This window comes from Ambystoma mexicanum, chromosome 8 (assembly GCF_040938575.1).
Source record: "Ambystoma mexicanum isolate Mex_15411 chromosome 8, UKY_AmexF1_1, whole genome shotgun sequence".
Classification (NCBI taxonomy): Eukaryota; Metazoa; Chordata; class Amphibia; order Caudata; family Ambystomatidae; genus Ambystoma; species Ambystoma mexicanum.
The window spans coordinates 1,681,699,683-1,681,725,902 of NC_090929.1; the positions used below are offsets into that span (position 1 = coordinate 1,681,699,683).

Consider the following 26,220-nt stretch of genomic DNA (forward strand, 5'->3'; position numbering starts at 1 on the left):
AGAGGTGGAGGAGAGGGGAGAGACCATGACCCTGGGAGTAAGGCATAAGGAGGTCCAAGAGACACAACCCCTCATAAATCAGAGGACCCTACTTAGTGGCTCATCTTAACGCCAGAGGACCAGCTTCCAACTGAAGCAGAGACTACCGAGAAGGAGCTGGAAAGGTGAAGAAACTCCAGCTCTACCTCTCCCTCCTAAAGGACGCCCAACAAAAAGAAACGATGCAGGAGACCCTGAAGCCAGTGCTAATACTGATCTTAAGGTAAGGGTTTGTGACCTTCTGGAAGCCTGCAGTGTCAGGGTACAGTAACCCCTGGAAACTCTTCAATAGAACACTGCAGGAAAAGCCTGGTCCCAGATTTACTAAGAGGGACTTTGTTTCTCCCAAGAGATCATTTCCCCTTTTGATTAAGTTCCAGAGACACTACCCCAGACACTGTAGAGATTATCCATCCCAGCTATTTTTTAGTTTTATGCTTTTTGATTGTTGTTTTGGCCACCCAGTTGTACATTCAACAACAAATAAAATGCATAGTAAACTGTACTTTTGGTCTGGCTGGTCTTTTGAATCAATAACCTACTTGACAGTCCATAAGGCAACATATTTGGGAACAGACGATTGATTACCTGCATTGTTTTTAGTGCTTTCCGAACATTCATAGGCAGAGCTGAGTATGTTTAGTAGATGAGAGCGTGTAATGTAACAGTCCTACTATTTGTCTGATTTAATACGCTTCTCATTTTATGAAACGTGTTTGATTGATGTGTGCTGTGAACTCCATACACAATTTCAATATGAACTAGTGAAATAATGTCTGATCATATGGGCACACTTTTCTATAGCGTGCTGTGTTACAGCACTTCACTGAGGCTATCCCATGTGTCCTGGTCTCTTGGCCAATACTAAGTGCAGCCCCATAGCAGTCCACCTCCTTCTACAATTGGGTACAAATAGCAGTTCCGCTACAGCAAAGACCTCTATGCCGAGAGCTCAGTTGAAAGTACCATCATCCACCTCATCCACTTCCAACTGAGGGGGTGAGGGTGGGGAGGGCTATGTGTAGAAGGCTTGAGATCAAACGTGAAAGATGATAAAAGAAATAAAGATATCTTGGGTTATTCAAGGAAAATAGCAGTTCATTCTAGACTTGGAGATGAAGACTGAACCTAGTTTGTTAGAAATGCCTTAATGCCTTTATATATGCACTTAAAGATGCTTGGCATATCAACTCTATCCATTGACAGTTTCACCCTCAGCATTACAAACCTGTCCATGTCACTTTGGCAACCCATTGCGACTTCTGGGCATGCACACCCGGGGTAGCATACATCTCGTACCCCCTCCTCAGGGTTTATGCCCCCTTGCCTGTCCTGGAGGATGAGCATCAGCAAGACATGTGCCTGGCATGATGGTCCATATACTGTTCAAACACCTGGTTTCTTTGAAACATTATCAAAAAGGTATTTAAAAAATGCAACTTTGATCATTGGGACAACAGAGCACCTGTACCTCCTATTCATCAGGACCACTATACTGGCCTTTGTGCACAAACTCCTCATGGCAATCACACCCAGCACATTACAGACAAAGTTAACATATTTTATTTATTTATTTTTATTAAATTATTTAGTTTGTTTACAAACTTGTTCATTCTATTTCCTCTTTCATTCAAATTTCGTCACAGGCATAGAATATTTTCCCTCTTAGAAGAGACATTTTTAAAAAAAATAAAGAGAAGGCAACAAAATTACAATTATCACAAATAAAAAAAAAACACTTATATTCACTGGTTGTTGTTATTAGTTCTTGTTCTGCCATGTACCAGGTTGGGCAATCATAAAGGCTTTTTCAAATTGATCAAGTCTTCTATCAGTTTTCTTCAAAACTGCACCACTCTAAATATAAGCCTCTTGTTGGAGCCCAGTATCAACGTTGCCCATCTATCTTAAGGTAAGAGCAAAGACGCCTCATGCGGTAGCATAGCTGCATATATTGGTCTTTCATTGGATAGAGCAGATAATTCCATAATAAGATGGTATAGTGATTCTGGCTGGTCGTAATTTTGTCAAAATCGACATTAGTACCAGCCGCAATTTGTTTTCCTGCCACTAGCACCCCTCTTGTTCGAAGTATATTGAGATGCATTCAGAGGAAAAGTTGACAGGGGAAAAAGAGTGAGGTAAGGAGTTAGTTGGATTATAGCTCTATTCTCATACACACCCGGTATAGCCAATTGATATTGAGATTTCTTCTCCATTGTGTCAATCCAATTGGATCGCTGAATTATTTTCTTTACTTCTGATGGTCATTGCATCAGCATTTCCACAGAACAATCTAGTAGGCCTATCATCTGCCTACAGGCTTCTTTCCATATTTTCAGTATTGCATCGTGTGATGAGTTAGGTCTTGATCTTAGAATGTTGATCGTTGGAATATTATCATCTGATAAAGTTTTCCTGTTATGATCAGGAGATTTCCAGGTGACAATTGATTCCATGGACTGCAGAACCAATTCAAAACGAATTTGTTGGACAGGGAAAGACTTTGGAAGGGCTACGATTTTTTCTCCAGAAGCTACCTTGCAATAAGTCCCATAGCTAAGTATCGCTACAACCTTTTGCCGATAGAATGTGATAAGAGGCCTTGGAGAGAACTTTCCGTATTTATTATGTATCATTAGACCTTGACGGGCAAGAGATTCCGTTTTGGTTCTCAGATGTTCCGCCCATTCTTTTTGCATATACCTGGGTTTAACCAAATTCCCAAATATTTGATGGCATTAACATTGTCTAATTTTCTTGTTCTTAGAAACACTGTTGCTTCTCTCTCCTTTTTCCCCGGATGATAAGCCAGCGACATCGATTGTGACTTCATTATATTGATAGTAAGGTGGTTGGCATCTACATATTGGTCCAGGGCACTAAATCGCTTTTGAAGGCCCACTTGTGTTCGATCCAAGAGCATGAGATTGTCCGCGTACATGAGGTACGGTACATGGGTCCCATTCAAAATCGGCGGGTTTACAGAAGGTACATTCTGTGAGATTGCATGATCTGAAGTATACAGGTTGAATGGGTTGCTGCCAGCAGGCATCCCTGCCAGGTTGGTATTTCTTTTGAGAGTATGCTGTTGCAAGAAAGTCTTACTCTTATGGTCGTATTTGAGTATAGGGCTTTAATCAGTTCTAGGATATCTAACAAACAGTTCCAAAGATGTAATTTGTGCCAGAATCCTTGCCAATTTACACTGTCAAAAGCCAGCTTGAAATCTATAAACACTGCATGGATTTGTGTTTTTGTTTTGATTGCTTCCAGCTTGAATAAGTTCAGGATCATTAGATTGATGTTTGTTCCCACTCCTTTAATGAATCCTGTTTGTCGCGGATCTCTTCTGTTGTTCGTAGCAAACCACTCCGTCAGTCGTAGTAGAAGGAATGAGGCGAATGGTTTACCAAGCGGATCCAAAGAAAAAGTGCTATTGGCCGGTAGTTACATGCCATCTTTCTATCGCCCTGTTTAAAGATTGGAATCAGGGTCACTGTTCACTGGCCAAGTAGCTGGGATTTGTCTAAGCTCAATGATCAGAATAAATATCTGGTGGCATAGATAAGCCCAGGCTACCGGGTTTGCTCTTGAGAATTGATTAGTGAGACCATCCGGGCCGGGGGCACGAGATGGATTCAGACGCTTTATTTGTGTCAATATTTCATTATAATCCCAAGTTGTGAGCTTTATTTTTCTTTGCGTAGAGTTGGGTAAAATAGGATATCCAGGTTGCTTCCGAGACATTAGGTGTTGTAAGGTCTATATTTGAGTCTTGTCCATTAAGAATCTTCCACAAATCTCTAGTATTACATAACGTGACATGGCATTTAACATCTGTTCTGCGTCATTCTGTGAGCGAATCATCTGGGTGTTACTCAACCAATTCTTATATGATTGCTTACAGATTTTCATTTGGCTATGACGCTCTTCCATGGGCAGTCGCTGAGCCTTCTTGAGTTCTGTTCTTAGCTGTTTTTTCCTAGCAGCAGTTTCATTATTGTAAACATGGTTGTGATTGCACCTCTGGGTCGACGGTTTAGAATTCAGAGATCTGAATGATAAGAGAAGCCATTCATAATCTAGTTTTTCGCCATTCTTCATATGTGTGTTCACAAAGGTGTGTTTTAGGAAGTGGGTTTGTGTTTCTGATAGCCTGGTTTGGCCATGATTTAGATCCAGTCTTGGTAGCACCTGAGCTGGTGACCCTCTTGCTGAGTAATCATCTTAATCAGCATGTGGTTTTTCCCGTATTCTTTGACACACCTACGTCTCCAGCCGAGCGAACCCTGCACACACTGGATGTTGTGCACACCCTCAAGTACTATGTGGAATGTACTAAGTCATTCCATACAACATATCAACTGTTATTTCATTTGTACCTTCTGGATCTCTCCAAGTCCTCTATTTCAAGATGGATTGTAGCCTGTATCTCCTTCTGCCATCATCAGGCTGGCAGGCTGCGGCCCAGCAGGCCCCGGGCGCACTCCACTAGAGCAGTTGCTGCAACTACCTATTTTTTCTCCGCAATCCCGCTGCCCGACATCTTCCGAGCAGCCACCTGGAGATCGGTGCATGCATTCACCAGATTCTACTGTGTCAACAGAGATTCCGCAGAACAGTCGGCCAATCAGTTATGCAGAACCTTTTTGCGTGAGGTTAGTAAGTCTCCAGTGGTAAGTGATGCTAGGAGCTTGCCTCCGACCATATGTATTGTTGTAACACTGCTTTGTGATCTATTCACAGCATGTGAATCTATGAAAGATCCAATGCTGGAGAAGGAATAAGTTACTTTCCTATATCTCTGGTTCCCCAGCATTGGTATCTTTCATAGTTTCACATGCGACCTCGCCCTTCCATCTCACATGGCTCGTCTTTTGGCTCTTACTGCCACTTACATGAGCTTGCCAACTCTGAAGATGGGCGACAGGGGCGGGGTTTAGGGGAGGTGTTTCTATTGGCTGTGGGCAATATGACCCAAAATGAATGTGATACAGCACAAAAGCGACTGAAAGTTCTCACTTTAAGTTTAAACTACTCTATGTTACCAAGGATTCCCAGCCTGATGACAGGGAATATTTACAGCATGTGAATCTATGAAAGATACCAATGATGGAGAACCGGAGTTACAAGTAAGTAACTTATTCCTTTTGTGTGTCTGTGTGGGCGTTTGTGTGTCTGTCTAACTGGTTCCCTCCAGGCTTCCATCTGTGAGGGTCCACGGTTAGAGCCGACTGTGCTTTCTAGGTAAGGTCACAATCACGGCAGGCTTCACAGACTGCGCTCCTGTCCCCTTCTTTACATTCATGAGTGCGTGCGCAGTCCACGCTTCCAAAGGAAATCTTCAGCGAAGTAAATTCCCAGAAACTAATTTGCTTCAAGGAAACAATGTTAAACCGTGTTTGTGTACTGTTGTAAATTAAATTTTTATGTTTAAGGGAAAAGGGGCAAAGGAGTGGGTGTGAGTGAGGGTGATAGAGAGTGTAGCCCCCCGACCTCCATTATACAAGAGAACTTGAAGAAATGCTGCAATGCAAATTACCACAAGGTAATTTACTTTGCTGAAACAATGTGGAAGAACAGGTGTGTTAAGGCCAAGTGAGGCCTGAAAACAATGGAACTGTGAATCCAAATCTTTGGAGAAGGATGTGAGGAACGGGTAAAAGCAGAGAGGCCTGAAAGAGAGAGACCAGTCTGTAACTCCCACAAAAGCTTCCTAGAGGAACACTTCTGTTTTGTTTATATTAGAATAGGGTTGTACTTCTGAAGAGTAAGTTGGGAACTCTTACTTTGGCCAATCTTTGGAACATCTTTTGTTGTTAGTCTAGGGTAGCCAGGAGGCTAAGAATTTGTTAAGACTAGGTTCTGAACTTTCTGTTAGTGCCAACCTTGGATCTTCCTCTTCAAACAGGGTGACCCAAGGGTTTCGAACTTTATGATTGTGATACTACACTTGTCATGTGTTGGGTCCTGAAAAAAACTCACTTTGTGTTGTGTTGACCCACTCCTGACACTGTTTATCTTAGTAATACACTTCTTGGTTATAAATTCAACCTATGGGCGTTCACTCCAATCCCTTCCTTGAAACACTATATAAATAAAGGCATTGTTACGAACGCTCTAATACAACATCAAGTCCAACATTGCTCAGCCTTGCCACACATAACAGTTAATGCTTGCTTGGCCCATTCATCCATGCATGATGGCTGTTGGGACTGACTCAATGCCAGAAATGTGCCAGTTCTGGTAGCCCTGCGGTAGTTATTCACAATGGCTGTTTATAGTTTGTTTTGAAATGGCGACATCTTGGAAAGAAAGAATAGCTGCTATGATCCAACAGCAGCACAGCTTTCATTGAGCTGTCTGATCAAAGTGCCTAAAGTTACTCATGTGCTGGTCTACCCTCTTCTCGCTTGCTCTAGGACTTTCTTTGCATAGCTGGCAGCTTAGAGCTTTCTGCGCAAGTATATATGTATGCCTTTTTTTCCAACTTGTTTTTATTGCATTTTTGAAGAACAGAACTGTGACAGCTCAACAAAGACATAAGAAATCAGTGCCAGCGTAATAACAGTCACACACAGGATATCAGGGACATAATCCGCCAATATATCCAACCCATCTGCCCTATCCCATCCCCACTGCCAGTCTGATGGTAACCCTCAACTCATGGCGATGCATCCAGGGTTTCAGACGGCCTACAGAGCAGATAACTCTGGTAAGGTCCCCAAATATCTCTAGGTCTAGATGATGCTGGCTGTGTAGTCAGTTTCCATGTCATAACAGTGCACAATATCCCTCTTCCAGGTGCCTAACCACAGTGAGGGTCCCCTCCTCCTCACCATCACTCCCTGCCGCTTAGCCAGGAGTAGCAGCAATCCCGCGAGGTCTCTTGGGTGCCCTGGAATTTCCTTTGTGTAGCCCAAGAGCTCCACCCTAGGGGAAATCTCAACCGTCTCGTCCACTATATCTTGTATTGCTTGAGAGTCCTCAGACCATTAGGTCGCCACTGGGCTATAGTCCCATGCCAGATGTAAAAAAGTGGCCGGTGCATGCGCACAACGTTCATAGATGTCCGCAACATTTGAGTAAAATGTGTGTAGGCCCCCTGTTGTATAGTACATCTGGTACAAGTATTTAAAGTGCAGCCGTTCAAACTGGCTATTGAGGGAGACCTGTCTAGTTTGCATGCAACAATATTTCCATACTTCAACCGGGATCAGCTGACACAAGGAGTCCTCCCATTTGCAACACACATTCTCTGGCCACCCGCAGTCTTCTCCATTATTTTAACAAAGAGGAACAAAGTCAACCTGCACTCAGCCTCTACCTCTACAGCATAATGTAACAGATGTGTAGTATCCGGATGAGCCGGGAATGCAACAAAAAGCCCCTTCATCACATTGCGGGTCCTAAAATAGAGAAAAACGCTCCCCAACTCCTTAACTGCACGAAGAGATAGCATATGACCATTTGGAAATATAGCCCCAATTTGCCCATACATTGCACATAAGCCTTTTCACTGGTATGTGAGTGATGGGCAGTAGGGACAAGTAAAGGGGAGCCCTCGTCTGTCCTGTGTGCTCTTTTCAACCACGCCCTACAGATACAGTCAACCTCATGTGTTACCATGGGTGTCTTAGCCGGTGCTGTATGGATAGTCACCCAAAGGAGTGACAGGGACACCAGTACCGTCTCTATTTGCATATGAGACCTATCTGGGTTGGGAGAATACCAATGGGATAAGAACTGTGCCTGGGCGGCCAAATAACAATTTTCAGAATCCAGGAGGGATAGTCCACTCTAAAAAGTAGATCAACCAACTTCTTCCAGCTAACCCATGCCAGGTCCCCTGCCCAGATAATTCCTGAGATTATGCTTTTCAGTTTCCCAAAAAAGACCCATGGGAGCACTAAGGGAACATCGCGGAAAAGATCAAGAAACCTGGGAGCAAGACCTTTTTAACGAGTGATATTCTGCCGTACAGCGAAAGCGGCAGGTTCATCCACCGATGCACCGAACTCGCTAATGCCCTAAAATAGTTTAACCTCCACATTGGTTCTGGGCATCTGGCCAACGCCACCTCAAAGTACCGCGTGTGAGCCATTTGCCATTGAAATCCCAACCCATCAGGAAATTCCACCATCCGATCCGTGAGGCGCTATATACGTATGCCTGTGCTTGATCGACAATTAGCATATATGGGAAAAAGTAACTACTGCCTCTATTTCAGCTCCAGAATGGTGGGGACATGCCACTGCAGACTGATTTCAACACACAAGCAGTGAGGTTTGGTCTAATCGTTGATCAGGTATGTCTGCAGTAAAGCAAAGCAACAGCATTTATTGTGCCTAGTACTAATTAGTATGTTAAGATTACTTATTGCTAAATGCTCACTGGTAAGTGGATCCCATCTGATTGCTGCAGCTAATCAAATAGTCTACAATCTGCAGAAGTTAAAGTTCACAGTACTTAGACTTATGGAGCCTCATTTACTCACTGGGCAGCAGTGTGTTTGCACTTGGCGAGGACTTTGCCTTCTGCCTCATGTGCTAATCATGTGTACATGTGCACAGTGTCTCTAATCTGCAAGGCAGATCTTGTGGGTGTCCCTCTTTCCACACAGCCAATAATGCAATAGAGCCCTGCTATGGGGAGCAGGCCTCCATACGTCCATTGCAGCAGCAATGAAAACACATGTTGAATTGAAATGTAAAATGTTGGGTTGTAGGCAACTTGGGGGAATATTTTCAGCACGCAAATGCTAGTGGCTCAGGAATGCACAGAGGAAGCAATCTTGCAATAGCTACTTCCTCTTTGCTAATGGTTACTGCCTGTCCAGAACATCTGTGGCAATTCAGTGCTTTGCTGCTGCATGACAGGGCACACATCCTTCAAGAATGTCCATGCGTAATCTTCAAGGAGGTGGCGTGGGGGACACTTGGTCCCCACCGTTTTCCACTTCCATGAGGTTGGAATGGATACATTGCATGCCACAAAGTCATTTGCAGATGGCAATATTGTCTTGATACCTTGAGAATGTCGGTTTTGAGTTTGCTGAACCAGTGCATTTGCTGTGCACCATTTTGTGAATGCAAAACCAGTTCATACACATGGCCCCTTATTGGAGACATATTCAGTAACCCAAAGGCCACAATCTGCTGTCTTGGATGTGCCTATTCCTGAGTCACATGGTCGCCTTGCAAGTGGCCCTTGCTATCCTGATGCCACCGCCAGACCACACAGCCAGAGCATTCTCAATCACTTAAGGTAATGTGAGTGGTTTTGACGCACATGTAAATATTAGTGGGTAATTTTGATGTGTAGCGGCTAGAGGCAGTCTTGCTGTACATACATTGAAGCTTTAGCTGAACACCTGGTTTCAGTGTTTTGCAGTATAAACCGTGGGTGGGAGACAATGAAAGAGGGACTGGCTCTCTCTTTGAGAGGACACCACATGAACAACCTGCAACTCGCAGGCAATAAAAACTATGGTTTTCAGTATGTTGGTGGTTTGTTGTAAAGTTCTTCTTCCTGTGACTTCTCTCTGTGCTGTGTTTTTCTGCTCTGCTTGGGACATTCTCCGTCATTGCTGAATTGGCTTCACTCCCAGGAACGGCAGTTTTTTGCAGAATTTGTTGCCAGATACGGATTCATCTTTGAACTGAAAATTATTCGACAAGAAGAAGCCATGTACAATTTTTACATGCAGGTGAGCCATAGGAAAGCGCTGGGAAGCTTTCACTCTTAGATAAGATGCATGGCATCACAGAACATCTTTTACGTGCAGGTGAGACCTATGAATGCAATAAACAGCTTTTACTTGTAGGTTAATCATATGACCGCCATTGAACCATAACAATAAGCAGGTGAGATGCAGGATCTGGACAGGTTCTTTTGTAGGTGAGACCTATGACTACCATGAACAGCTTTTAAATGCAGGTGAGCAGTAGGGCCACGGTGGACACGTTTACCTGTTGATGTAACACAAGACCACTGTCAACAGCTTTTATATGCAGGTAAGTAGTAGTGCAACGATGAGCAAATTGTACTTGCAGATGAGGCCTATGACCTCCATGAATGTCCTTTACATGCAGATGAGATGTACAGTATGTGAGACGTATGAACCCTTAAAGGGCCTTTACGTGCAGGTGAGGTGTAGAACCTAATGGACACTTTCATTGGTATATGCCCACCACAAGTTACTTTTCTGTGCAAGTGGAATGGAAGACCGTGATGGACACTTTTACCAATAGATAGGTGAGGTTTATGGCCACCATGGAGAAACATTACAAACAGGGGAGATATAGGACCATGATGGACAGCTTTTACCTGTAGATGAGACGTCTGACCAGTATGAATGGCTTTTAGAAGCTGGGAGACATACAAACACCATTAATGGCTTTTACAAGTAGGTGGGGCGTAGCACCACAATAGACAGCTTTTACTGTAGGTGAGCAATTTAACCACCATGGGTATTATGCATGAGGGATGCAGAACATGACGGACAACTGTTTTCTTGTAGGTAAATCATCTGACTACTATTGACAGCTTTCATATGCAGGTGAGAAGCAGGAGCATGACAGACACCTTTACTTGTACCTGTGAATTATGAGTAGCATAAGAAGCACATATATGCAAGTGAAACAAAGAACTATGCTGGACAGCTTTTACTTGCAGGCGAGATGTATGACCGGATTGGCACTTTTCCCTGTAGATATGGCCTATGATTATCTGAACCAATCTTTAACTGCAGATGGGACGTAGGATTGTGATGTACAGGTTTTACCTGCAGTTGACACATACAACAACCTTGATTAGTATTTACAATGAAGTAACAAAGCTTTTACTTGTGGGTTAATCATATGAGCACCATGATAAACTTTACAAGCATGTGAGTTGTAGGAACGGGATCAACAGTGTTTACTAGTAAGCGAGACGTTTGACCACCATTAGCTGCTTTTACAAGTAGAGAGGTGTGATAGGTCAGAATCAGGAGACAGACAAGGAGGCATGATTTCCAGTTTTATTCTCTCTTCTAATTTAAAGGACATAATCTTCCCTAAGACCATGACACTAAGCCCTACTCTATAAAAATGAAGGTGAAAAGGGGTGCTCATCAGGGTGTCAAGATGGTCAAACATAAAATGTCCTCTGTCCAGAAGTCTCATTTTAACCATACTGCTCAAATGAAAATACAAATCACAACCAATTCACACTTTTGGACCTTGCCCAAGGGAAAGGGATGGCGGCTCATAGAAGTGGGGGTCTGGCACTGGGCCACATTGCAGTCTACCAGTGCAGTCCTCCAGGCGCGATGCCAGGTGTGGCTGTCGGGTCCTGACTCGCCTGATCTGCAGGAGCTGCTGAATCCCACAGACCCACCAGGGCATTTTGCCTACAGCTGACTGAGAGCAGCTGAACCCGACACACCTCAGGGGGAAAAGGGAAGTGGATCAAATAATAAACAACACAGACTTACTGACTAGGTGTAAAAAATAAGCTCTGCAGAGGAGGAGAGAAAAGCAATAGATAAGACAATCTCACTTCATAACAAACCACTACTAATCTCCTGGGCTTCCCATTTTAACAAGGTCTCACAAATGTCTTCCTCACCTGAAGATTCAAAGCTTGACTCAGATGATTCCTTAGACAGAGAAGTTGCAGGCTTTTTCTGTCATCCTGATCGCCAACCTTTGAAGAGGTAAGGTCTGCCACTGGAGGAAGCCACTCTGTCCGCTAGGTATGACAGCAGGACTTTTGTGTTTCTCCGGGTGCAATCCTCAGAACAGCGGGTAAATAGCCAGCTGGCACAAAAACCTGGGTCATAAAGCAAGGATCCGATGATGGTATAGGGGCGAGGCAGCAAGTACCTTTGAAGAATAATTCCAAGGATCCTGACAGAGTAAAACCCAGAACATGAAGCACTAGTCCAAACAACATGGAAAAGTAATGGCAGCAAGCAAAGGCAAGAATCGCAAAGAGGTTAGCAAGGAGGCAAAGGAAGCAGAAGGCAATGAAGGCAAGGAGCAAAGAGGCGGTAAGAAAGGAAGAAGCTAGCGTTTTACTCAAAGGCTAGATCAGGGTTGCAACACGTCTGCTTGTTGCAGCCATTCTGCAATATGCCGAACGGGAGGACACCATCTTGGAAAACAACTAGACTGCTTGCAAGCAAACGGAAGAAAACAAACTGCTTTTTTCCCTGAGTAATCAAGATAAAAAAGCCAGGGCGGGGGCATCTGTGGGGTTTAATGGCAGCCACAGGATCAAATAAATGGCCATGGAGACCCATATGTGCTGGAATGTGCAGCCTCAAAACTTCAACACTGTTAAGGTGCCTAGTAGACTTAAAAGTATGTACTTCTGCAGTGGAAGTAAGGAACATGTGGAAAATGAAGCCAGGATGCAGAAGGGAATTACAAAGGCACATTGTGAATGCCAGACTGAAAAGGCAGGATTTCATTCACAGCTGCCACATTAAGAATGCTGTGTTCAAATAGGGAGAAATACATGTATTCAAAAGGCCCTTGCATGTGATGGATAAAGCCAGGAAAAAGTAAAGGCCTATTCAACATGGAAAGCATGGCATTTCCAAACACAGAACTGCAATGTCTAAAAGTGTGTACATTTTGTAGCTTGACATTAATACATGGAGAAATATGTTCCATTGTCAAAATGAAAACATCATGAAGAGAGAAATGAACAGTGATGAAGAGGTGCATTTTATTAAAAATAAACGAAAGGCCTCATGTGCCCAAGGAAATGTAGCCTTCACAAATATAAGTGTCTGTTTTCGAGGCATGACTGTAAGTTTCTTTTATCTATCTATCTATCTATCTATCTATCTATCTATCTATCTATCTATCTATCTATCTATCTATCTATTTATCTATCTAAATTCTTGTATTGCGCCACTAACCCGAGGGCCTCAGGGCGCACACAGGAGAAGGAAAGAGACAGACAACAGATAACAAGAACAATTAAAGAAACGTGAGACGCAGTAGAACCAAATGGAATCCAGTACTCACGGAAGCCAAAATAAGGGTAAAATATGGCGAGATACAAGATTCAGTGCAAAAGCACTATACATGGAAGATGAATATGTCTTAGCCTTTGTCAAACAAGGAAGTCTTTAGTTGTTTCTTAAAGATGAACAAGGAGCCAATATTAGCGAGGTGTCTGGGCAGTGAATTCCAAAGGGCCGGGGCCCATGAATCAAAGCTTGTGCCTCCAAATCTTTTCAAGGTGAACAGGGGTTGAACCAGGATAGTGTTACTGCTTGAGCGCAGAGAACGACCAACTGATTTCTTTTTTAGCCTAGTGGTAAGATAGGATGGAGCTTTACCATATAGGCCTTTAAACACAATGGTTAAACCTTCATGTTGTAACCGCTGTTGAACTGGCAGCCAATGTAAGCTACGCCTAGCATCGGAAACATGCATATTGCGCTTGAGGCCCATTACAGTATGTACTGCACTATTCTGTATGACCTGCAGAGTCTTAAGATTAGCCTGCGAGGTACCAATCAAAAGACTGTTGCAGTAATCCGACTTACAGTTTACAATTGCTGCTGCGATCAAAGCAAGATTTTCTTTGGACAGATATGGACGTATCTGCCATAAGAGCTGGATATAGTAAAGGCAAGAGGATTCAAGGTAGTTGGTCTGTTGGGTAAAAGATAACTGAGGGTCAAGAAAGACCCCCAGAGTTTTTACAGATTTTGATATAGAAATAACATGTTGACCAATCAAGAAGTTGTCATATTTTATGTCGAGTTTCTTTAACCTCTGCTGAGTACCTAAGATCAACAGCTCAGTTTTGGCATTATTGAGGGCTAAAGAGTTTAATGCCATCCATTTCTGAATTTCAGCAAAAATGTGATTAATGTGCTCTAAATCTTTTAGATACTCACCAGTAAGTTGGATGACAATCTGCGTATCGTCAGCATAGTTGGCGAAATAAATGCCCGTAGCTGACAAAAGAGCGCAGAGAAGACGTGAGTAAATATTAAAGAGTAAAGGCGAGAGACATGAGCCCTGCGGAACACCACATAGTAACAAAGATGCCATAGAGTAAGCATTGTCCTTTGTTACCTTCATGTTCCGTGGACCCAGGAATGATTTAAACCAAGCTGATGCTTCAGATGACCATTTAGCGATTGTAATAAGTCTATCTGCCAGAAGTTGGTGATCGACTAAATCAAACACGGCGGATAGATCTAATAACAGCAGCAAGGCTGTATGACCTTCATCAACAAGACCAGTAATATAGGATTTTAAATCCAGCAGCGCAGTCTCACTCCCATGATTAGGACGGAACCCGGACTGTTGGGTGGCTAATATATCGTGTTCCTCGATGAAGGTTTGATATTGACAATACGCAATTTTGTCCAGAATTTTCAACATAAAGGGAACATTGGTGATTGGACGATAATTCCCCGCCTCAGCAGGATCCAGGTTTTCCTTCTTGAGCAAAGGTGTAACCCAGGCTTCTTTTATATTCTCAGGGACATAGGATTCCTGAAAGGATCTATTGACAAAGGTAGTGATCCATGGGGCAAGAGTAAGGATGTGATCTTTGAATAGGGAGGCTGGAAAAACATCTCCTTTGCAGGAGGTAGGTTTAAGTTTAGAGACAGTGTCAACGACTTCTTCTATGGAAACAGATCTAAAAGTAAAAGCAGGGAAATCTCCAATTATATCAATATTATCTATAGTAGATGATGTATTGGCAGAAATAAGTTTGACCTGAGTACTAATATTATTTTGATGAGTTAGGGTTTTATTTACAACGCTGTTGTGGATGTTTTGACACCATATACTGTCCGCCGGAGACAACGATGTAGTAGTGCAACCCTTTAGCTCCTGAAGAATAACAAAAAGCTCTTTAGAGCTAGATTTAGCTTTAGAAATCCAGGAATTAAGATGCGATTCTTTAGTGGAACGAATAAGTGATTTGTAGTGTTGAAGGGCATGCTTGTAAGAAGTGAAGCTAGACTCAGATGGTTGTTTATGCCATAGTCGTTCCAGTTGGCGTTTTTTAGAGCGAGCTTCAGTTATTTCTGCTGAGAACGGAGTATAAGATACATTTTTTCCCTTTTTTTTGGAGGATTTAAGTGGAGCAAGTATTTCAAAGTGCAGATCTTATGTTTGCTACAAAAACTTAAAGTGGCATGGACTTCTCCAGAGATGGTAATAGAGGTATGACCGTAGCACGAAAAGCATCTTGTGTGATTTTACATATATTCCTTGACATATCAAGTGGAGCCGACTGATTAATTTTATGAGTAATATAGTTGTAGTCTGTCTGGAAATTTACAGAGAAATGATCTGACCAGATGCATTGATCTACATTGATGTTACTAATAGGAACGTTTTTTACTATTACCCAATCCAGTATATTACCAACTGTATGGGTGGAAACCTTAACATACTGGATAAAGGATAATGAAGATAGAGATTCAGTTAGGGTGGTAGATGGCCCGTCCAGTAGATTATCAGCCCAGAGGTTAATATCTCCTAGTATAATAGTGGGTGAGTGAGGCTTGCAAGAGTTGGCAATAAAAGCCAACATTTGTTCTTCAAAAAAGGGAGTGTTGGTGGGAGGTCTATAGAGCACTAAGAAATTAAGAGAGGCTATTGGGGTCAAACTAAGTTTGAGAAAGAGAGTCTCACATTGGTCAAAGACTGGTTTTCCAGATTCATGTATTTTATTCAGTTTAATGTATTCAGTTCTATAAATTACTGCCACACCTCCGTCATGTTTTTCTTGTCTATCAGAATGATAAAAAGAATAACCAGAGGGAGTAGCCATTTGAAGAGAAAGAAAGGCAGTATCATGGACCCATGTTTCAGTAAGAACACATATATCCACTTGTTTCTGTACAATAAGGTCCGCAACCTCATTACAATGCTTGACTAAGGAACGTGTATTAAGCAATAAGTATTTCATTACAGTCCCTGTTAGTGTAGTTTTACTACGTGGGTTTGAGACGAACCTAATGGCGGGTTCCAGTGGCAGAATCTGCTCACATTGACTAAGATTAAGGTCTGTAATCAAGTGTGTCGGAACGGGAGCAACACATGGAACATCATGGTCATGCGTGCCCAGTAGAAGCCTATTTCTACGATTATGTGAAGTAGAAGAGACAAGGTCACAGCAAGACGCCATGTCTAATCGATTATCAATGAATAAGAAGATATAAACAAACAAGAGGTGGCAGATACAGATACTCACCACCACGAACCGCCACAAACCGTCCCAGACGCGCCGGCGCTGATGCACCTGATGTGTCAAGAAGTACGGCACAAGGACTACAGAACTGCGGGCATTTGCAGTTCTGTATTGCTACAAATACGAACTGCTTCACGTTTTCCCCTTAGGAGGAACGATTTATAATGGCATCAACAGAGTACAAAATGCATTCCTGAGAAGGGGTCAGTTTCTATTCAGGACACTCTCGTGATTAACAAGACATTTTATTGGGGCCTGTTTTCTGAGATAAGCAACAGGATCATTCATTAGCCTTGAGAGAACAAAGGCTAATGACTTTACCACAGGCTTAAGTTAACATTGAGGCAGCAGAGCCTGGAGCATATATTTCAAGCAAAATGAAATCCTGGACAAGAAATGAAACCTAAGGGGGCTGAATCAGATATATGTAAATATATGGCCATTGGGTTATATTAGGAATCTCGTTTTGCCCATTAACTTTTGAACCACGACACTTAAATAAATGGGCGAAATGAGATCAGAACATCTGTACACATTTAAACAATACCAGGTCTTGTCAAAAAATATATATATTTATTTATAAACAATTTACACAAATATTTATTGTTCTCAACATCCCCATTTAAACACCACCATTCATTCCATCATTCATTCACACTCTCACTATACATGTCAATATTCCACACTTGTGGTACTCAGACCACCTAGAACCAATATATTAACATACATTTCAACACCTCTTGGTGATTACAGTAAGTGTTAATACAAAACCAAATAGCATCCTGCTTATTTGCTGTAACTCAACATATGTTTCGGTCGTCACAATAGGCCCCTAATTTAAGCCGGTAAATATAAGCGACCTTCTTCAGGAGACGGATGGTTCTGTTGCAACCACTCCGAAATGTCAAAAGGTGGAGGATGTCATCAAACCTCAATCTACAAACAAACAATATACATAACATCAGAATTCCGATCTCTTATTTGTTTAGACACAGATATATCTTGTGTGTATATCTCAGTTTATGTGTATACAGATTGGCACTCACCTCCACGGGAAATAATGGAGACGCATGTCAACGATGGACTAAATCCTGCAGTGGTGCTAGATAACTCTGCGCCTATACTGCAACATAAGAGGAGGACAAAGCATCTTAGTAAGCCTGCCCTATAAACAATACATCATTGTATAAATGGTCTGGACACACTGTCTTACCTGATCAAAGATTCAGGTATGGGGGTGTCTTGCGTCTTTAGTCAATAAATCCAAAGAGGAAAAATCCCTGTTCTCGCCTGAAATGCAACACAGAGACTCAATACTCAAATATTTTCATCTTGACCACACTGGAGGTAATCAAAACCTCCTATCAATTCGCCTCACCTCATGTGGCCGAGTCCAGAAATGTTCTAATCTGGTACCCCAGTTTTTTCTCACTGCGCGGTGATTCCAGTTCAATGTTCCTGAAGGGATACATGGAACAAAACGTCATGCTCATATATGTAACTAGCTCAAAGCATTATCAAGGTTTTTTTTAATGCTGTTGTCTCACTCCCCTGCCCCTCCCCACATAGCGTTTTGTGGAGGAAACAGATTAAAATTCCCTTTATGAACCTTTGTTCAATCATGCTGGAGTTCTATAACAACCCCACTCTCATATTAGGCTTTTCTGACCCTAAAAATAATAATGGGTCAGCGTGCACAGTGACTGCCAAACAGCTTCTAATGCTTATGGAAAAACACACAACTGCTGCCTTAACTGGTCTCCATGACTGTTCAAACGCCTCTATACGAGTGAAAAGGGGAAAAAACAGACACATCCAGCATCTGTTTACATGTGCTATGCATGCTGATTGTCAGCAGAAATGGAATTGAAAGGGTTGAGTTTACCCTTGCACTCACTCTCTCTTCAAAACGGCAAACAAACTTTGTGGATTTAAACACTCAAACCCACACACACATTTTACTTACCATGGGTTCCTTCTCTCTTGTCCTGCACACACTCCAAATTTCGTGCTGTTTCCTGGGCGTGGCTTCCTTAAATATGCCATCAACATGGTGAAAGGACTCTTGAGCCCCAATTCCCAGAGGCTTCTGGGCAATGTAGTCCCTCCGTAAGCAAAACATTTTTTTCTTTTTTTCTTTTTCCTTTTTCATGAACCAAATAGTGTTTGTTTGATAAACCTGGAGGAACAATGCAGCATGAAGGATGAATTACCTCACCCTATTACATGCATGAAACAATAAACGCTGCTATACCATGATTGTTTCTGTTGGTGAACAGAACTGTTAAGCCCCGGCTCCCAGTGACTTATGGGCATTGTAGTCCCTTCATGGACAAAAGTTTTTTACATGTACACGCATTTTAGATTGTGTAAAAATACCAGTGCAGCATGAGGGATGTTAAAAAGATGCATTACCTCACCCTATTTCGTGCATAGACCAATGGGTGCTTTTTTCTTTTTCATTTTTCGTGAACCCAATAGTGTTTATTTGATCAACCTGGCGAAACCATGCAGCGTGAAGGATGAATTACCTCACCCTATTACATGCATGAAACAATAAACGCTGCTATACCATGATTGTTTCTGTTGGTGAACAGAACTGTTAAACCCCGGCTCCCAGTGACTTATGGGCATTGTAGTCCCTTCATGGACAAAAGTTTTTTACATGTACACACATTTCGGATTGTGTAAAAATACATTTTAGATTATGTAAAAATACCAGTGCAGCATGAGGGATGTTAAAAAGATGCATTGCCTCACCCTATTTCGTGCATAGACCAATGGGTGCTTATGCTGCATGATTGTTACTGTTGGTGTATGCGGCTCATTCCAACATCCGAGGTGATCCTTGGGTATAGCTTGCTATTCTGGGTCATGGCCACTCACCTTCAGTTCATCCTGGATTATGATGTGATCTTTCATGACTTACTAATGGACACAAACGCCCTTCCCCCTCACGGTGGCAGGAGGCGCCTTCGCCACAACCAATATTGTCAAAATCGAATATGGGTAAACCAGAGTCCAAATGAATGTGCTGACATGCCATGCCCTTCATATATATTTATCAGATGGCATATATATCAGAGGTTCACCATATAACTGATATAGAACCATGCTCAACCAATGAGAGCAGAGACCATGTCTCTTATCCAGTTACCAGTTTGTTCCACTCTATGGAAATATTCAAACCATTTTTAACTGAGTCCAAAGAGTGAATCCATCTTTGTTCTTGTCTGTGTAACATAGTGGACATGTCGCCTCCTCTCATGGGGGTCTTGATGGTTTGAAGTACAAACCACCTAATATCCTTGTCAGTGTGCCCCAATTTAGAAAAATGTTCAACTAAAGGTTTGTCTTGCACATTGTTCCTTATGCACGAACGATGTTCTGATACTCTCTGGCGTACCTCTCTCATAGTTTTTCCTACATATACAAGATCACATGAACATTGGATAATGTATATGACGTTTTTTGCTCAAGCAATTGGTGTGATTTTTAAAAAACCACTCCTTCTTGTTGCCATATTCAAATGATTTTATCGTAGAAGTAAATTGGCACACCACACAATGGCCACATTTGTGATGTCCCGTGATGGGTTTCAAACCCCATTGGTTCATCACTGTTTTGTTATCTTCTTGTTCTTTATATGTGTGGACCAGTTTTTGTCTGAGATTCATGTTGCGTTTAAACGCAAACATTGGTTTCTGTGCCAGACTCCCTGGGCATTTCACCAGATGCCAATTCTTATTGACACTCCTCTTGATCAAATTGCTTATTGGGGAAAATGTAGACACACAGATCAATCTGTTATTCTTTTCTTTGGTCTTCGTTAATAGACAGGTCTCCCGATGTGTGTTGAGGGCTCGTTTATAGTGTTGTTTCACCAACTTTTTTGGATACCTCTATCCATTAGTCTGTCCTTCAATTTCACGGAGTGGTTCACAAACTCGTTTTTTTGTGTGCAATTTCTCCTGATGCAGAGAAATTGACCGTATGGTAGATTTTGTTTAAGACCTCCCGGGTGAAAACTCGAGTAATGTAGGAGTGTGTTTTTATCTGTGCTTTTCCTGTGTAATGTTGTTTCCAAATGATCTTCTTTCTTTTGGATCACTAGATCCAGAAGTGGAAAATATTATCGTGGGCCTTTCATCCTGTCAGGGTCCGGCTTGACTGAATTCCACAGGAGCTGATGCTGGCCCCACAGACCCTCACCAGGAGTTCACCTCTCAACCCTTAAATATAAGCTGAGCTGAAAACCCCAAGAAAGGGAAAGGGGAATTTGGAGAAAATAACAACGGAGACACTGCAGCCCTGCAACCGTCTGGTAGGCTCTGGTATCTGTGGTAAACAAATACACCTGGTTACTTATATGATAAGAAAAACTTCTTTTCTAAAATTATTCTAAATAAACTCTAAACTCTTTACCTCTTAAACCTCAGTAAAAGACTAAGAGGCTATTAATCTGTGTGGAATATCTTGTAAATATATCTTGTGTTGTGCATATATTTCAAGCCACTCAAGTCTCTTTAGAATCCTAAAGTGATGGCCTTTGCAAACACCTTTTCAGAACTAGATATTCTTCTTGCTTCAAAGTTCTTTTAACCTTATGTAGTTTTCAATGCTTTCATAAATTGCAGTCTTTCTCTGAAGTATTAAATTCCATTTGCATAAATTACATTAAATAATATTCTTTAACTTTCTGGAATACTGCTTTCCTGTGTGAATTGTTTCCTTATTTACACAAAGAACGTATAGTTTCTTCCTCAAATAGCGTGTGCGATAAACACGTGAAATCAGAAGATGTGAAGAATTGTCCTCGCGTTTAAAATACAAACGCGATTCTTTACAAAACCTGCGCGCGTGAAAAAATACGTAAACGCGATAAAAAATAACACGCGCTGGTTAAAATGGACTCGCGCTCTATCGCTACCGAACTCACGTGGAGAAACGAAACGTATTTCACGTAAAACAGTTCACGCGTTTAAAACAACTCGCGCTTCATCAAAATGGGCTCGCGCTCTATCGCAAACCAACACGCGCTTTCTCATGAGACGTCATTCACGTAAAAAATGTACACGCGCTAAAATTCACTTGCGCAATTCTTTTGGGCACACGCTCTATCACAAAACAACACGCGCTTTCTCATGAAACGTCTTTCACGTTAAAAATGTACACGCGCTAAAATTCGCTCGCTCAATTCATTTGGGCACGCGCTCTATCGCTCTGAATACCCGCGCGCTTTCAAAAACACGTAAACAATGACTTGCGAGCTCGCGCACACATTAAACAGTCTTGAAGAACATTTCACGCAGTTAATTAACTTTAAACTCCTACGTACTATCTTCAAGCTTGTTTTCCTTATAATAACTTTAACTGTAAATGTCTCTTTTCTCAAATGAATTTGAAATTTGTTAACTCTTTAAGTTTTCTTATTAAAGAAAATGAAAGTTCACTGTGACAATCTTAAAATCTTTAAAGGAACGATCCCACCTGATGACTTCTTGTTCAAACTGGATCAGCAAACGATATTCTTACTTCTTTGGTAGATTTTCTTAGCTCTGAAAAGGCCTTACTTAAGGAGCTTAACTAATGTACAACCAGCCACTGAATTTCTCTGGATGAAAGGCAGTTTAGAATCTTGCTCACCTCCCAAGAATCAAACCCATTGTCCTCTCCACCAATCAGGCAAACCAAACATATCATTGTTCCTTTAACCAATCAGATTAAGTTTCTTTCGCTCCATCTTTACTTGGGCAAGCACAATGTTAATTCTATGTACAAACTCTTCCTGTTACTAACCCAGCCAGTCCTGACAGCACAACTAACCCAGCCAGCTCTGAAGGCACAATGTTAATCTTGTTACTCTTCCTGTTACTAACCCAGCCAGTCCTGACAGTTTAAGACCTCCCGGGTGAAAACTCGAGTAATGTAGGAGTGTGTTTTTATCTGTGCTTTTCCTGTGTAATGTTGTTTCCAAATGATCTTCTTTCTTTTGGATCACTAGATCCAGAAAACTTACACTCACTTTGTTCCACTCCATTGTGAACTTAATGTGGGGATCACATGCATTAACCCACATGTGGAAGGCCACCAGAGATTCGGTAGAACCTCTCCACACAATGAACGCATCGTCTATGAACCGTTTCCACACTCTTAAGTGTCCCCCAAACGGCTGTTGTTTCAAAGCACATAAGGGTCCCAGTACAAAATTATGTTCAAAATCAGCCATATATAAATTTGCCACATCAGGTGCAAAGGTGGCACCCATACTTACGCCTCTGAGTTGTTTATATAAACTTTTCTTAAAAAGAAAAAAGTTTTCACACATGGCCAAACACCCACATTCAAGTATGAAGCCCGTTGGTGGATTTAATGGTGTTTCTCTTGTATCGAGGATCTTTCTTATCACCTCCAAACTCTGCATCTGCGGGATGGACGTATACAATGATTCAACGTCCATCGTCACTAAAATGTCATTTGGTTCCACGGTGATGCTTTCCAGCATGAGGAGCATATGGGTCATATCCTTTATATATGCAGGCATTAATTCAACAAATGGTTTCAAAAAGAACTCTGTATATACAGATAGGGGCTCTAACAATGAGTCAATGGCAGAGACTATCGGTCTCCCTGGTGGGTGCTCTGCATTTTTATGCACTTTTGGAAGTACATAAAATGCCCCTTTTCTTGGGTGAACCTTACATAGGAATAGTTGTTCTTCCTCACTAATCCATTCTTCATTCACCGCGTGTCTCATCAGATTTCCTATTTTCTCTTGTAGAGCTTGCGTAGGGTCATGATCTAATTTTCTATATGCATCCCTGTCTCCAAGGAGCCTCAAACATTCATTAAAAAATTAAATAATTCAAACAGTTCAATTCGGACAAAAAAATAAACAAATTGAAAAAAGATTTGAATAACTACAAAGAGGAAAGAACTTATCCCTATTTACCCACAGGATTCTATACAGAGACCACCTCAGGTCCTTATAATAGAAGGCCCAACCGTTTTGTAAATTTCTCCAACTCCTCTTCCTCATCTAGTGACTCGGACCAAACAGGGGCACAACAAGTTGGTGCAAATTTATCTAACATCCGGGGACAACAACCTGTTTTTTTTCGGAGAGGAGGCCAGAGAGGCCGGCCGAGAGCGAGACAACAATTTGGACCAGGAGTCCGCACGAGGCAGTGATACCAGAATCAGTGAACCCAGATAAAATTCCGATTTTCAATTTATTATCTAAAGACTTGACTGATATTGAACTCAAACTACTGTCGAAGGGTTTATCCTACGTCCCAGTAGCGAGAGTGGATCCATTCAAGTGTGAAATGGAATTACAAGGTTTCTTTCGTAAAATCAGATTAAAACATTATTTTGAGGTATTTTTACCGAGTACATCAACAGACAACAAAGACGGTCGGAAAGAACGTGAAGAAGTAAAGAACATCACAGGGCTCAAACCTAAATCACATTTTTCACCTCCCATACATGTGTGCCCCCTCTGAAATCTTGGCCTTTGAAAACATTGTGAGGAAACAAGTGCAGGAGGCTATCAAGAAGAAAAATTTCCATCAAGATAACCTGAATAAAGACGAACGAGAAGCATTGAAAATGCTCTGTGAAGATCCCCTTAGAATTATTAAACCTGCTGATAAAGGGGGTGGCATCGTGTGGATGGATATTCAGAAGTATGAAGATGAATGTTTGAGGCTCCTTGGAGACAGGGATGCATATAGAAAATTAGATCATGACCCTACGCAAGCTCTACAAGAGGAAATAGGAAATCTGATGAGACACGCAGTGAATGAAGAATGGATTAGTGAGGAAGAACAACTATTCCTATGTAAGGTTCACCCAAGAAAAGGGGCATTTTATGTACTTCCAAAAGTGCATAAAAATGCAGAGCACCCACCAGGGAGACCGATAGTCTCTGCCATTGACTTATTGTTAGAGCCCCTATCTGTATATACAGAGTTCTTTTTGAAACCATTTGTTGAATTAATGCCTGCATATATAAAGGATACGACCCATATGCTCCTCATGCTGGAAAGCATCACCGTGGAACCAAATGACATTTTAGTGACGATGGACGTTGAATCATTGTATACGTCCATCCCGCAGATGCAGAGTTTGGAGGTGTTAAGAAAGATCCTCGATACAAGAGAAACACCATTAAATCCACCAACGGGCTTCATACTTGAATGTGGGCGTTTGGCCATGTGTGAAAACTTTTTTCTTTTTAAGAAAAGTTTATATAAACAACTCAGAGGGGTAAGTATGGGTGCCACCTTTGCACCTGATGTGGCAAATTTATATATGGCTGATTTTGAACATAATTTTGTACTGGGACCCTTATGTGCTTTGAAACAACAGCCGTTTATGGGACACTTGAGAGTGTGGAAACGGTTCATAGACGATGTGTTCATTGTGTGGAGAGGTTCTACCGAATCTCTGGTGGCCTTCCACATGTGGGTTAATGCATGTGATCCCCACATTAAGTTCACAATGGAGTGGAACAAAGTGAGTGTAAGTTTTTCTGGATCTAGTGATCCAAAAGAAAGAAGATCATTTGGAAACAACATTACACAGGAAAAGCACAGATAAAAACACACTCCTACATTACTCGAGTTTTCACCCGGGAGGTCTTAAACAAAATCTACCATACGGTCAATTTCTCCGCATCAGGAGAAATTGCACACAAAAAAACGAGTTTGTGAACCACTCCGTGAAATTGAAGGACAGACTAATGGATAGAGGGTATCCAAAAAAGTTGGTGAAACAACACTATAAACGAGCCCTCAACACACATCGGGAGACCTTTCTATTAACGAAGACCAAAGAAAAGAATAACAGATTAATCTGTGTGTCTACATTTTCCCCAATAAGCAATTTGATCAAGAGGAGTGTCAATAAGAATTGGCATCTGGTGAAATGCCCAGGGAGTCTGGCACAGAAACCAATGTTTGCGTTTAAACGCAACATGAATCTCAGACAAAATCTGGTCCACACATATAAAGAACAAGAAGATAACAAAACAGTGATGAACCAATGGGGTTTGAAACCCATCACGGGACATCACAAATGTGGCCATTGTGTGGCGTGCCAATTTACTTCTACGAAAAAATCATTTGAATATGGCAACAAGAAGGAGTGGTTTTTTAAAAATCACACCAATTGCTTGAACAAAAACGTCATATACATTATCCAATGTCCATGTGATCTTGTATATGTAGGAAAAACTATCAGAGAGGTACGCCAGAGAATATCGGAACATCGTTCGTGCATAAGGAACAATGTGCAAGACAAACCTTTAGTTGAACATTTCTCTAAATTGGGGCACACTGACAAGGATATTAGGTGGTTTGTACTTCAAACCATCAAGACCCCCATGAGAGGAGGCGACATGTCCACTATGTTACACAGACTAGAACAAAGATGGATTCATTCTTTGGACTCAGTTAAAAATGGTTTGAATATTTCCATAGAGTGGAACAAACTGGTAACTGGATAAGAGACATGGTCTCTGCTCTCATTGGTTGAGCACGGTTCTATATCAGTTATATGGTGAACCTCTGATATATATGCCATCTGATAAATATATATGAAGGGCATGGCATGTCAGCACATTCATTTGGACTCTGGTTTACCCATATTCGATTTTGACAATATTGGTTGTGGCGAAGGCGCCTCCTGCCACTGTGAGGGGGAAGGGCGTTTGTGTCCATTAGTAAGTCATGAAAGATCACACCATAATCCAGGATGAACTGAAGGTGAGTGGCCATGACCCAGAATAGCAAGCTATACCCAAGGATCACCTCGGATGTTGGAATGAGCCGCATACACCAACAGTAACAATCATGCAGCATAAGCACCCATTGGTCTATGCACGAAATAGGGTGAGGCAATGCATCTTTTTAACATCCCTCATGCTGCACTGGTATTTTTACA

At 41.8% G+C, this 26,220-nt stretch overlaps 1 protein-coding gene across 1 annotated transcript in view; it reads left to right on the forward strand.

Moving 5' to 3' along the window:
* BTBD16 (BTB domain containing 16) overlaps window positions 1-26,220 on the forward strand; it is a 1,066,677-nt gene that overhangs the window by 963,263 nt on the left and 77,194 nt on the right. The window contains exons 15-16 of the mRNA XM_069611979.1: window positions 8,273-8,350; window positions 9,653-9,751. Coding sequence (XP_069468080.1) covers window positions 8,273-8,350; window positions 9,653-9,751 — 177 coding nt within the window. The remainder of the gene's footprint in view (window positions 1-8,272; window positions 8,351-9,652; window positions 9,752-26,220) is intronic.